Genomic DNA, 14204 nt, shown 5'->3' on the forward strand with positions numbered 1-14204 from the left:
GCTACACGCACGCACGCACGCACGCACGCACGCACGCACGCACGCACGCACGCACGCACGCACGCACGCACGCACGCACACACACCCTGAGCAGGACGACACAAGAAGCTAACCATTTAAGTTTCAATGTAAAGTAGGGGCAATCGATCCAGATGTCCATATTATTGATACCTAATTCAGTAAAAGTATCTAAATGATATTGGAGTGATTTGATACATTTTTTTAATCTTCCTTTTTCTTATTAAAAATTCAAATTTTAAATAATTTTTTGATTGTTTATGTTTACAAACTCCGACAGTACGTCTCTGGATACAGGAAGGCTCTGAGGGTTAAACCCAAGCAATCTATAGCATTAAATATCACACATTTAATAAGATAAGCTTTATTTTTTTGTATTGTTTATTTTGTTTATTTGCTAAAATCATTTTCAGTTCTATAATCTATTATCAAAGTATCGGATCGGAAGTAGGGATGTCCGATAATGGCTTTCTGCCGATATCCGATATTCCGATATTGTCAAAATCTTTAATTACCGATACCAATATCAACCGATACCGATATAAACCGATACCGATATATACAGTCGTAGAATTAACACATTATTATGCCTAATTTGGACAACCAGGTATGGTGAAGATAAGGTCCTTTTTAAAAATAATAATAAAATAAAATAAGATAAATAAAATAAAAACATTTCCTTGAATAAAAAAGAAAGTAAAACAATATAAAAACAGTTACATAGAAACTAGTAATTAATGAAAATGAGTAAAATTAACTGTTAAAGGTTAGTACTATTAGTGGACCAGCAGCACGCACAATCATGTGTGCTTACGGACTGTATCCCTTGCAGACTGTATTGATATATATTGATATATAATGTAGGAACCAGAATATTAATAACAGAAAGAAACAACCCTTTTGTGTGAATGTGTAAATGGGGGAGGGAGGTTTTTTGGGTTGGTGCACGAATTGTAAGTGTAACTTGTGTTTTTTATGTTGATTTAATAAAACATTAAAAAAAACGATACCGATAATAAAAAAAACTGGTACCAATAATTTCTGATATTACATTTTAAAGCATTTATCGGCCGATAATATCGGCAGGCCGATATTATCAGACATCTCTAATCGGAACTCGAAATCGGATCGGATCTGAGGGGAAAAAAATGGGATTGAGATTGGAAGTAAAAACATGGTGAACCGGACATCTCTAGATTAAACAATACAATTTTATGGACAACTGGTTATGGAGAAGAGTGGCTGGATAGCTCAATGAGCAATGATCCTTGTTCTCCGAACAAGGGGATATGGGTTCAAATTCCAGTATGAGCGAAAGGTAACATACATATTATTTATACTGCGATTATATTTATATTAAGTTTATGTTAATATTTACAATTTTACCATTTTTTAAATGATACTGGCCTTTACAGTGTCTGCTGAGAGAGATGATGTCCCTTCGACAAATGTAATTGAGGACCCCTGGTTTCAATTCCCTACAAATCCAGCCATTAAACAAAAAGTGAAATCATAACATATGGACCAAAATTTCCTGTTCATTTTTGTTGTGCGTATTTCAAGTTAAACTTGATATTGTACATCAAGGCATTCCGTAATTTGAATGGAATCAGGACATTGTAATGTGTCCAATTTCTTCATATTTTTTCTTGCATTGGCGAGGACACACTTTCCTGAACTAACACAAAAAAACTATATTAAAAAAAGAAAATATGTTTTTGACTTTCACTTATATCAGATTGATTCAATGACAACTAATTTATGTCCATCCTTTGTTGGGCTATGTCTATTGTGGTTAGGCTCACTGATATTGATCTCCTCTGGTTGAGATTACAGGTTCAGATGATGCCATTTCACCTGTTATTCTGTTGGCTTTCAGTAACCGTTTACTATGTGTGCAAGTGTGTGTGTGTGTGTGTGTGTGTGTGTGTGTGTGTGTGTGTGTGTGTGTGTGTGTGTGTGTGTGTGTGTATGACAGAGAAACAGGGGCACACTAGGTTAGACAGGCTAATGCATATACTTTGCTTGAGATCAAAGGCTATATAGCATCACTGTGACCTCACGATCCTTATTTCAGCAGGACAAACACACTGTTGTGTTGTGCGCTAAAAATAAGATAAGACTTCATATTAAAGACATGTATGAGCAACCAAAGAGATGGAATGGAAGTTGACACGTTCACACACTAAAAATTGCCATCCATAGTGATTTTGTAGACAATATCTTTTGACGCTCCTTGACTTCTTATCTGGATGTGACAATACCAAGCTCTGTGAAAACACTTAAGCTTTTCATTTGGCTTTTACTCTAATATGTTTTTTGAATGTTTGCACCATATCGTATTGAATTAATTTGGTCGGCAATGCCAAAATGACACAATTGTTAGGTACAATTGTAAGTATTGCTTAGCGCATTATATTGACCAGATGAACAATAAATATCAAACCCCTTCTAGCCTCTTCATCGGCCACCTTTGGCCGTTATTTCCAATGTCGCCCAGCCCCCACGGATGCCTTACAATCAAACTGGGGACCCGCCACTTATGAGACATCAGCCGTAGGTCAACAGGTCATCCTTTTAGCGCCATACCTCTATGGCCCAACCATCCATCTGGCCATCGTATACAGCTTTCATCTGTGAGGAATTCATCTTCTTGCCATCCATCCGTCTATCTTTCCCTCCTTCTGTTCTGTCGTTCTCTACCTTACCATGTTATAAGAGGCAGTTATGAGTGGTTGGAAGGATTTATGTCAGGTCACATTTATAGAGAGATGAGAACAAAGAAGAGAGAGCTAGAAAAATTGAATGGTGACTCGAACGAATAAGGTTTTATGGGCATAAGGTCCAATATGATTTGGCCTTTATATACAACTTGGATGGATTTTAAATGAAACGATAAAAATGTGATTGACATATAAAATGTCAACTTCCAGCATTACATTGACCATTCAGGAATTTTAGACAATTTATGAGAAATACCTCCATATTCAAAGGATACTAATGGAGTTGCAAATACAGACATCACTTTTAACACTTGGAAGAACACATTTCATGCTTTTTCCCTGGAGATGCTTTGCCAGTTATTCACTGCAGGCACCTGCACTTGTTACTGTTTTGTAGGTCTTGCTGCCTTCACTTTTGTCTTTGAATGAATGAATGTTTTCTTTTCAAACAGGTTTGAATAGAGCCGCACGGCTATGGCCAAAATAATACTGATAATATTTATCGATATTGAAATTACAATTATTAATCTTGAGTGTTCATTATGTTTGATAAAACATAGTGTTTCCCCTACGTCGGCTACTTACTTGTAGTAATGGGGTCCTGGAGGTTGGAGGGTGTAAATGAGAAGTCATCATGTAATTTGTAATTAAATAATCTAATAAAAGGGCTAAATAATCGTTATCCCTATTAGGTCTTGTGATATGGCTAAAAATTGTACCACGATATAAGTTTTTTACATTGGTCGATATCGATAATTATTTATTTTTTTATAACCTATAGAAAATATGGACCAAGAGAAAAATATATTGAATGTTAACATTTTTATTTCAAGTGTAACTTTCTTATGATTATAATCCCCTCATTTATGAAGGCAGAAAGGAAAGAAAATGTCAACACAACCATGAAAGACACTTAAAACAATAAATGTAAACACAATTCTAAAATGACATTAAGCACTTAACATCTTTAAATTAAAGTGCAAAAATAAGGAATATGTAAGAAATGCTTAATAAAATGTAAGAAAATGTTGCCTAGTGTAAAAATGTAAACAGAGAAACCTGAGAAAAACTATTTTCTGCAGGTTTACTGCCAGAAAGTTATGTGATCTGTGTAACATTTCATTTGGTCTGTTATTCTTATTTACATATGGAAATGAATTTGTTATGTAGTAAATACTATTTGACCAAATTATTATTTTAGGATAGCACAATTGTTATATTTTGTTATTTATTTTAGTCATACAGTCCTGCACTTTAGTTCTTACCTGTTGTTTCTGTACATTCGAATAGGGAACGGACGTGGCTTAAAAAGAAAAGATGAGTGCGGTGAATGACTACGGTCTGTTTGGAAAAAGTCCAAAAAACTGCCATACTGTCGAGGTGACTTTTCCTGTTTTGTCCACTATTTCTTTGCTCTCGGCAGCACTCGTTTTTAATTTCTCTTCTCATTCTGGGCATAGAATCAACAGCGAGAAAGTGAGATGGCGCAACCAAACTTGATACTGTTATTGGCTGTTCAGCCTGTCCCTTCCATTGTTCACTCTCTCTTTCGTGTATCGTCTTCATATGTCCATCTTCGTGTCGTATAGCCACTCCCTCGTCTCAGGTCCCACTTGGAAGAGGCCCTCCTCTGAAGGTGGTCTATGCCGGGGACAAGTGGTGATGATGTGGTCGGCAGTCTGCTAAGGCTCCCCGCACTCTGTTAGGCCCCACTTCTTCATGGACGCTTTGAAGCAACCAACACTTGTGCGAAGGCCCTGTGTTTCTGTTCAGGAGGGTCCATTGCCGGCGAGGTAGATCTTCTCCGTCCACGCCACCTCCAGGATCCTGGATTGTTCACTGACTCTTCCTGTATTGCGAGCTTGCGAGTGCCTTTGTTCATTGAACCAACCATGCTTCATTATTTCCGGTTTGTTCCGACCAAAAAATAATATATTCATCATACGTTTTATCAAACACATTTTATATTGATATAGATTACATGTCTATCGTGATATACATTATCGTTGTTTTGGCCCAGTCCTAATCCATGTATTCAAAAACAAATCTTGGTGTTTTTAGTATTAGCAATTAGTTTGTTCTCATTACATTGCGTATTTAGCTTTATTCATCCGTTTGTAATGTTTTTGTTAGTTTGTTAATGCCTGCCATGAGGTAGTCAGCGTGACCATGGAGCTCTGTGCACATACACAATGACCTCTGGTGTAGGTGGCTGCTGCTTCACTGTGCTCTTAAGACGTGCTTCTGTTGCTCTTCTGCGCCACGTCTCTGAAAGTGGCTGATTTGATATACAGCAGAGCCTGCTTTATTATTATGATTGTTGCTTTTCTCTTCATGTCAAAATAACACCAGTTGACCTGTTAAATTTGTGTTTTGAAATTTAAAAGATTGAGTGACAGGTCAAAGATTCTTACTTTCCAGTAAAAAGAAGTCTACAAAGTATTCAATTTTCTATATTTAATCAGGTAAAGACTCATTGAGATTAAAATCTCTTTTTCAAGAGCGAAGAGGGCGGCACAAACAAAGTTACAATAATAATTACAACAAGACAATACAACAGAACAACAGCGGTCATACCACAACAGGTCAAAAATAATTTAAAACGATTAAGTAATAGTTCAATTTAAAAGCAAGTACATTTCCCAAGAGAACTGGTTTCTTGATGTTTTAAAATGGACTTAAACTCCCCCAAAGTGATCAATTCTGGTAGCCTCAGATCTTTCTGGATGTCATTCCATGACCAGGGAGCAGCATAACTGAATGCTTTTTTTTCCAAGTTCTGTATTGGCCCTAGGAACCAACATGTGGAGGACATCCTTCAAGCCTTTTTAATCAACAGTACTTCTAATGATGATGTGTATCTTAGTTTGTATGCTCTTAATGAGTTGCTGGTTAAACGTCCAGTAAGGTATTTTTAAAGTACAATAGTTCAGAGGCAGCTGCATAAAGAAACTTAGCCTTAAAAAGTGGTGATGAACTGAAAAAATGGCAATACAACAAATGAATTTTTGTTTTTGAAAAACACATCATTTTGAACTTATTCCCACACTGCTTTCTGTTTAAATAGACAGTCCGCTACAAAAAAGCCTTGATGTTTTCCACGGGGGGAGTTTTTTCATTTCCTCGCTTGTACTGGGATATTACGACCAGTCACGCCTCACTGATTGGCTCTTTGTCCTCCTCTGGGGCAGATTGTAATTTTTATCTACCAATGATAGCCATGCTTCCTGCCCTGAGCCCACCTTCCCAGGAGACTCATGTAAAGCGGATGAAAACAGCAAGACAATTCCATCCCTCAGCGCCTCCATCTCGCACACATTCTTTCTGTACGACTAATAGATGGCTACAGAGGGAAGACCACTGCATCCCATTTCTACACAGTAAAGGTTGGACATCACCGACATCAAGCTTTTCAATCACTTCTGGTTTTTCACTTGGTCCCTTTGAACAGTTTGCTATAATGATGTTGTCCACAACTTAACGACAACTGATTGTAATGGACAAAAATGTCTTCTCTTGTACACAAATAATATTGTACTTTTTATACACCAACTTTTACCTCATTAACATATTAAAATAATTTACTGAAGTCTACGTGATACCAAAGTACAGTGTACCATTTTACATACAGTATCTGACTTATATAATTTGCGAAATCCATCTGGACTAATTTTTTAGCTGATACAACTACATTGACTTGAGACCTCATGTTTGATATGGAGCGAGCAGATTAGCTATGGATGCTACTATAGCGACAGTTTTATTAGAACAGTTTTATTAACCTTTCTTCCTTTTTAGTTATTGAAGTTCAACATATCAATTTCCTTCCAGACATTGTGTTTGATTTTTAAAATAATCTTTTTCATCGAATATAAAACATAAGTGTCATGATCCATGGTCCGGATCATGTTTTGTTTAGTTATGCTGTTAGTTTTGGACTTCCTTAGTTCCTGGTTTCACTTCCTGGTTTTGTTTTGTTTCCATGGTTACTCATTAGTTTCACCTGTTCCACGTTTGGACTCACACACACACCTGTCTCACGTTTTCACATTTTGAGACACGCACCTGCTGTCACTATTATTTAAGCTCCCAGTTGCCAGGCTGTCTTCCTGGCAACATCACCTTATCTTCACTAGATAACTTTTACCCATGCTTCCATAGTTCCTGCTGAACTTTCCATGCCAAGTAAGTTTTTGTTTATTGTTCATAGTTTTGTGCCCACGTGCATTTCTTTTGTTTCATAGTCTAGTTTTGTATTTCCGCCTATTTGCGCACCTTTTGTTTTCATAGTCTTTTTACCTCCACTGTGAGCGCCTTTTGTTTATAACTTTTTGAGCTTTGTTAGTGTAAAATAAAATCATGTCCTCACCTGCACGCCACGTATGGTCCAGTTCATTTGCACCACGGGAGAACAAATCACGCCATAGACCAAGTCTTGACAGATGTTGCCAGCAAAAAAGTTCTCCCGCAAAATTGGACGAGGGAGCGTGGGAAGTCCTGCGCGCTATGGAGGCGGAAACACTGCGCTTTTCCTCCAGGGAGCGCAGGGGGATGATGTGGGGGCCCGGAGGCAAGCTGGTGCCGATCGGCGCGTTGCTCCCGTCCCGGAAACGTCGCCAAGGAAGAGGAAAGACTTCCTTGAGTGGACAGGATGCGTCACTCCTGCGGGCTCCTCCCCCTCCGGGCGGGAATGGAAGTCAGCCAGCCTGGCAGCTCAAGGAGCACTCTACAGACCTGGAGATTTTTTTTCCAAATTCTTTACCCGGTCAATCACAGTCACCCAGTTTTCATGCCCCGCCCCCCAGGACTCAGGCCACGCCCATGTCACAAATTTTTTTTTCACCCACAAAAGCCCAGGTGGGGGGGGAAGGAAAGACTTTTTGGACAGTTTGGAGGGGAGGATTTTCCCCCCTCCTGACCTCCCTCCACCCACACCTAAAGAAGATGCCAGACCGCAGGGAGCGTGTCTGGTATCCGCTCCTTGAGGGGGGGGGCTGGGGCCGGGAGCTGTGTTGGTGGGGTGGCTCAGCTGCACCCAACCAGGCAGCAACCTCCATCCCGGCCGCCACCACCAGTCCGTCACCATGCCAAGCCACAGCCTCCAGCACAGCCGCCACCACCAGTCCGTCACCATGCCAAGCCACAGCCTCCAGCACGGCCGCCACCACCGGTCTTTCGACCTGCCAAGCCGCAACCCCCAGCTAGGCCACCTGCACCAAAGCTAGCACCTGTCGCAGCACCACGCCAGGCACCGGTACCAGCACCACACCAAGCACCGGTACCAGCACCACGCCAAGCACCGGTACCAGCTCCACGCCAAGCTCCGGTACCAGCTCCCCGCCAAGCACCGGTACCAGCTCCACGCCAAGCTCCAGTACCAGCTCCACGCCAAGCTCCGGTAGCAGCTCCACGCCAAGCTCCAGTAGCTGCTCCACGCCGCCAAGTGCCGCCAGTAGCTGCTCCACGCCGCCAAGTGCCGCCAGTAGCTGCTCCACGCCGCCAAGTGCCGCCAGTAGCTGCTCCACGCCGCCAAGTGCCGCCAGTAACTGCTCCACGCCGCCAAGTGCCGCCAGTAGCTGCTCCATGCCAAGACTCAAGCCAAGACCCACCAGGCCAGGACTCAAGCCAAGACCCACCAAGCCAGGACTCAAGCCAAGACCCTGACCCAAGCCAAGACCCTCCAATCCGCCAAGAACCACGCCGCCAAGAACCACGCCGCCAGTACCGCCATGCCAAGACCCCCCAAGCCGCCAAGAACCACGCCGCCAAGACCCAAGCCGCCAAGACCCAAGCCATGATCCTCCAAGCCGCCAGGACCCAAGCCAAGAACCACACCGCCAAGTACCGCCATGCCAAGACCCCCCAAGCCGCCAAGAACCACGCCGCCAAGACCCAAGCCAAGAACCACGCCGCCAAGTACCGCCATGCCAGGACCCTCCATGCCAAGATCAGGACCCCCCATGCCAAGACCAGGACCCGCGCCAAGCTTCGCCGCCTGACGCCCCAGGCCAAGCTTCGCCGCCTGACGCCCCAGGCCAAGCTTCGCCGCCTGCTTCGTCTGCTGCACCCGCACATGCGTCATCTGCTGCTGCCACGACGACAACGCACCTGCCTTCTCGTCGGCCACGGATATTGCCGCTACCTGGTCGTCCGCCACGCCAAGTACGCCGACCTCCACATCGGCCACGGATGTGGCCCTTCCCGGGTCGCCCACCTCGTCAGGTACAGCGGCGGTCTACGCGTCGCCGCCACCTGATTCTGCCCCGGTGGATTCGGGGACACGTGGTCTGGCGACCCACCGCCATGTCCCCCTCCCGCCCTCCCATGACTCTTGTTCATTTTTTTGGTTTTGGACATCTGGTATCTGTCCTTGAGGAAGGGGTTCTGTCATGATCCATGGTCCGGATCATGTTTTGTTTAGTTATGCTGTTAGTTTTGGACTTCCTTAGTTCCTGGTTTCACTTCCTGGTTTTGTTTTGTTTCCATGGTTACTCATTAGTTTCACCTGTTCCACGTTTGGACTCACACACACACCTGTCTCACGTTTTCACATTTTGAGTCACGCACCTCCTGTCACTATTATTTAAGCTCCCAGTTGCCAGGCTGTCTTCCTGGCAACATCACCTTATCTTCACTAGATAACTTTTACCCATGCTTCCATAGTTCCTGCTGAACTTTCCATGCCAAGTAAGTTTTTGTTTATTGTTCATAGTTTTGTGCCCACGTGCATGTCTTTTGTTTCATAGTCTAGTTTTGTATTTCCGCCTATTAGCGCACCTTTTGTTTTCATAGTATTTTTACCTCCACTGTGAGCGCCTTTTGTTTATAACTTTTTGAGCTTTGTTTGTGTAAAATAAAATCATGTCCTCACCTGCACGCCACGTATGGTCCAGTTCATTTGCACCACGGGAGAACAAATCACGCCATAGACCAAGTCTTGACAATAAGTCCTTCCTTGGTAAAACATTTGTCATCATGAAACCTTTATCAACTGTACATGCAGTTTTTGAGTCATTGTGATTGCCTTAAATGTCAATAGGATTCATACATGCCAATGTTAATGTTGATAAGTTGTTAATACATTATAATAATACACCAAACTTTAACCATAAACATGGCAAAATGCTTTGCACCTGTGCCTCAGATACACTATATGGACACAAGTACAATATCTCGCAGCACTTAGTAATCAATTAATTAATTACCCATTGTTATCATGACCATTTCCTTTCCTGGTACTCCTGTGTTGGTAGCATTTTATGTTTCTTTTATTCTATGTTCCTTCTTCTACCAGCACACCTGTTCCCCATTGTTAATTAGTTCTGTTTAGTTCCTCCTTGTTCCCTTCTTTAGCGCTGGTTAATTATTTTCTGTATGTCAAAGTTTGTTGTTGCTTTCTGAGTTCCTGATAAGCCCAAGTTACTTTTATTCTGCCTGGTACCCAATAAAGGCACCTTCCTGGTGCACTTTGCCTATCTTCTCTGCATCCTGGCATCACGCCAACAGCTGACATGCGGCATTGTCACGCTTGTATATAAATGTTCCATTTTACCAACATTTGTAGATCATTATATGCTTTACACCAGTGGTCCCCAACCTTTTTGTAGCTGCGGACCGGTCAACGCTTGAAAAATTGTCCCACGGACCGGGGGGGGGGGGGTTGATTTAATAAAAAAGAATATATTTTTATTTTTTTATTTTGTTATTTCTTGTGCGGCCCGGTACCAATCGGTCCGCACACCGGTACCGGGCCGCGGCCCTGTGGTTGGGGACCGCTGCTTTACACTACATGGAACAGATTGGCAAAGGCCCTTTATTTCTTTTCTAGCAAACAAACCACAATACACAAAGCAATTATTTAATTAGATAAAAAAATGTACTCTTTTTTTTTTTTTCTGTTAAACTCAGGTCACTCAGTACGTCTTTTGGGCCAGAAAAAAGATGGAAGCCGGAGGTTAGGAGGAGCTAGACTGGACCTGCCAAAGATAAGGAAAAACCCACTGATTGAAATCATCTCCATTAACACAGGGTAAGACATGAGAAAAAAACTATGTCCAATAGTGCATACAGTATGTCTGTACTTGAGACCATGTAATATTTTCAGTCAATGTATTACATTCACAGACAACCTTATTATGTTATCCGTGCATTTAGCTTTTTTGACATGTGTGTTTAGTATTAGCAGCTGTTTAGTTTTCAAACATAAATGTAATAGAAACTCAGGATTCATGCTGTGTTTGTCGCTTTCCCAGTGTTTCATTATAGTTACTCGTTGCCAAAAAAAGTAATTAAATTAGTTATGGAATTACTCTTTAATAAATGTAATTAATTACTATGGAAAGTAATTATTGCGTTACTTTAAAAAAGCAACATCGAAGCAAACTGTTGGTCGTTTAATTAAACAAGTGTGTGTGTGTGTGCCTTTTAAAAGGCTGTGCTGTTGCCAAGTCACGTGTGACGTCAGCGAGAGAGCCAGGCAGAGCAACATTACCTCAGATGTGTTTGTTCGCTCTTGCGGGAGGGCAGCTCTGTTGAATATTTACACTGGATTGTGTTGCCTTGGTTTAATAAAGAGATTAAATGTTTTTCCACGGCTGTAGTGTCCTTGTCCACAAACAGGGTTTTGTAGGATTGTAAGATTGTCACTTCAGTCATTGATTTGTTGTTCATTATTCCTTCTTAGTAGTAGTAGTGTGTGTGAATGTTATGCGTGTACTTACATGTTGTGTTTTGTTTGCTGTGTGATGTTGCCTCATTCTATTTGATATCAAGTACATTTTAGTGTGGTGCTAATTAGAGATGTCCGATAATATGGGACTGACTAAAATGTATTACTTTTTAAAACCCCGCTGTGTACACGGACGTAGGGAGAGGTACAGAGCGCCAATAAACCTTAAAGGCACTGCCTTTGCGTGCCGGCCCAGTCACATAATATCTACGGCTTTTCACACACAAGTGAAATCAAGCATACTTGGTCAACAGCCATACAGGTCACACTGAGGGTGGATGTATAAACAACTTTAACACTGTTACAAATATGCGCCACACTGTGAACCCACACCAAACAAGAATGACAAAACACATTTCGGGAGAACATCCGCACCGTAACACAATATAAACACAACAGAACAAATACCCAGAACCCCTTGCAGCACTAACTCTTCCGGGACGCTACAATATACACCCCCCCCCCTTAACACCCCCACCCCACCACTTCCTCATGCTTTCTCAGGGAGAGCATGTCCCAAATTCCAAGCTGCTGTTTTGAGGCATGTTAAAAAAAGTAATGCACTTTGTGACTTCAATAATAAATATGGCAGTGCCATGTTGTTTTTTTTTCCATAACTTGAGTTGATTTATTTTGGAAAACCTTGTTACATTGTTTAATGCATCCAGCGGGGCATCACAACAAAATAATAACGTGTTAATTCCACGACTATCTGTATCGGTTGATATCGGCAATTAAGAGTTGGACAATATCTGAATATCAGATATCGGCAAAAAAGCCATTATCGGACATCTCTAGTGCTAATAATCTCCTGTATTGAACTCGCTGTGCTTCTGACACTGCCATGTTGACATAAAACTACATCAAAAGTAGCGTGCCACGTTACATTAAGCGTATCGGTCACAGCGTTGTAACGTACATAAATGTATTTAAATGAGGGGCACAAGGCAAGGGTGTCCACTTTCTCCGTCACTGTTTGCTTGAATTACTCCCCAATCTTAAAATTGATTGAGGATGATCTGGCGCGTTGGAAAGCACTGCCAATCTCACTTATGGGAAGGGTTTCTACCGTGAAAATGATGGTCTTGCCTAGGGTTAATTATAAATGATAAAATGATAAATGGGTTGTACTTGTATAGCGCTTTTCTACCTTCAAGGTACTCAAAGCGCTTTGACAGTATTTCCACATTTACCCATTCACACACACATTCACACACTGATGGCGGGAGCTGCCATGCAAGGCGCTAACCAGCAGCCATCAGAGGCAAAGGGTGAAGTGTCTTGCCCAAGGACACAACGGACGTGACTAGGAAGGTAGAAGGTGGGAATTGAACCCCAGTAACCAGCAACACTCCGATTGCTGGCACAGCCACTCTACCAACTTCGCCAATGATTCCAACCAAACCTTCTCAAATCTGGTTTAAATCACTAGACTCACACATCAATCAGTTTCTTTGGAAGAGTAAACCAGCACGAATCAGCCTTAAAACTTTACAAAAACCAAAAGAATACGGGGGTCTAGAACTCCCAAACTTTTCATATTACTTCCTTGCAAATAAACTACAATATATATTAAAATGGACCAATCCCACTTTATTAGATAGTTTATGGTTAGAGATTGAACAATCACTTAGCCAGGAGATCCCAATTTCTAACTTGCCCTTTATTAGCCAAATTCTCCGAAAACACAACTGCTTCAAAAGTATTAATATACGCACTACCTTAACAGCTTGGTGGGAGTTTTTGAAAATAACTGGATCCCCGCTCACTCCCTGTCAATTTAAGCCTATTTGGAATAATCCTGATTTTCTTTTAAACAAGAAGCCATTGAACTTTCCAACATGGTATGATAAAGGAGTCAGATGTCTTGGGGATATCATCAATGCAAACAGTTGTATCTCTTTTAAAAGTTTAATAACACAATATGCAATCAATCCTAATAAATTCCTAGAATATATACAAATCAAATCTGTAATTAGCGCAAGATTCAACAAAACAACATGGGAAAGTAATCCTACGACCGTTAAATTCTTCAAAACATCTGCCCCCAAAGCTTTATCCAAATTATATGCTCTCTTTTCAAAAATAGATAACACAATAAGTATCCCAACTTCCAAATGGCACTCAGACGTATCCACAAGCCTTGACCCAGAATTCTGGAAACAAATATGCCTCAATACTTCTCGTTTGATTAAGAATCAGAATTTACGACTGATTCAGCTCAAAATACTTTACAGAATACATTACACCGGTCTAACAATGTATAAAATGGGTTTAGCCGACTCTAACATTTGTGTACACTGCTCAGATAATAAGGTAGATAACTACTTACACTCAATGTGGTCCTGTGCTCCCGTGAGTAACTTTTGGCTTGGAGTGTGCAAGAACCTATCATTAGCGTTAGAGATTCCTATTCCCATCTCCCCCGCACTCTGCCTGTTGGGTGATCTCTCCGCAACTGACTTTGATATAAACAAAACATACCTCCTTATAAATGCAATAGGCATCGCCAAGAAAACTATTCTCATGAATTGGAAATCAAAAAATAATTTATGTATAAACCTTTACAAAAACATTTTATTAGATTATGTAGTTATGGAAAGAATGTCTGCTGAATCAAAACAACAACTGACAGAATTCAGATCTCTTTGGGCACCGCTAATTGATTTCCTGACCTGATTCCCATGGGGGCCGGGGCTGGGGCTCTGTCCCGGGGGTCTTGCTCCGTGGGTGGG

The 14204-nt window shown here is 41.5% G+C and overlaps 1 protein-coding gene across 4 annotated transcripts in view; it reads left to right on the forward strand.

The window, feature by feature from the left end:
* The window catches only part of cdkal1 (CDK5 regulatory subunit associated protein 1-like 1), a 600364-nt gene that overhangs the window by 172212 nt on the left and 413948 nt on the right, over nucleotides 1-14204 (forward strand). For all 4 annotated transcript variants that reach the window (XM_062063405.1, XM_062063406.1, XM_062063403.1 and 1 more), the window contains one exon: nucleotides 10650-10770. In XM_062063405.1, the coding sequence (XP_061919389.1) occupies nucleotides 10650-10770 (121 nt within the window). The remainder of the gene's footprint in view (nucleotides 1-10649; nucleotides 10771-14204) is intronic.

The sequence above is a fragment of the Entelurus aequoreus genome, linkage group LG11 (assembly GCF_033978785.1).
Source record: "Entelurus aequoreus isolate RoL-2023_Sb linkage group LG11, RoL_Eaeq_v1.1, whole genome shotgun sequence".
Taxonomy (NCBI): Eukaryota; Metazoa; Chordata; class Actinopteri; order Syngnathiformes; family Syngnathidae; genus Entelurus; species Entelurus aequoreus.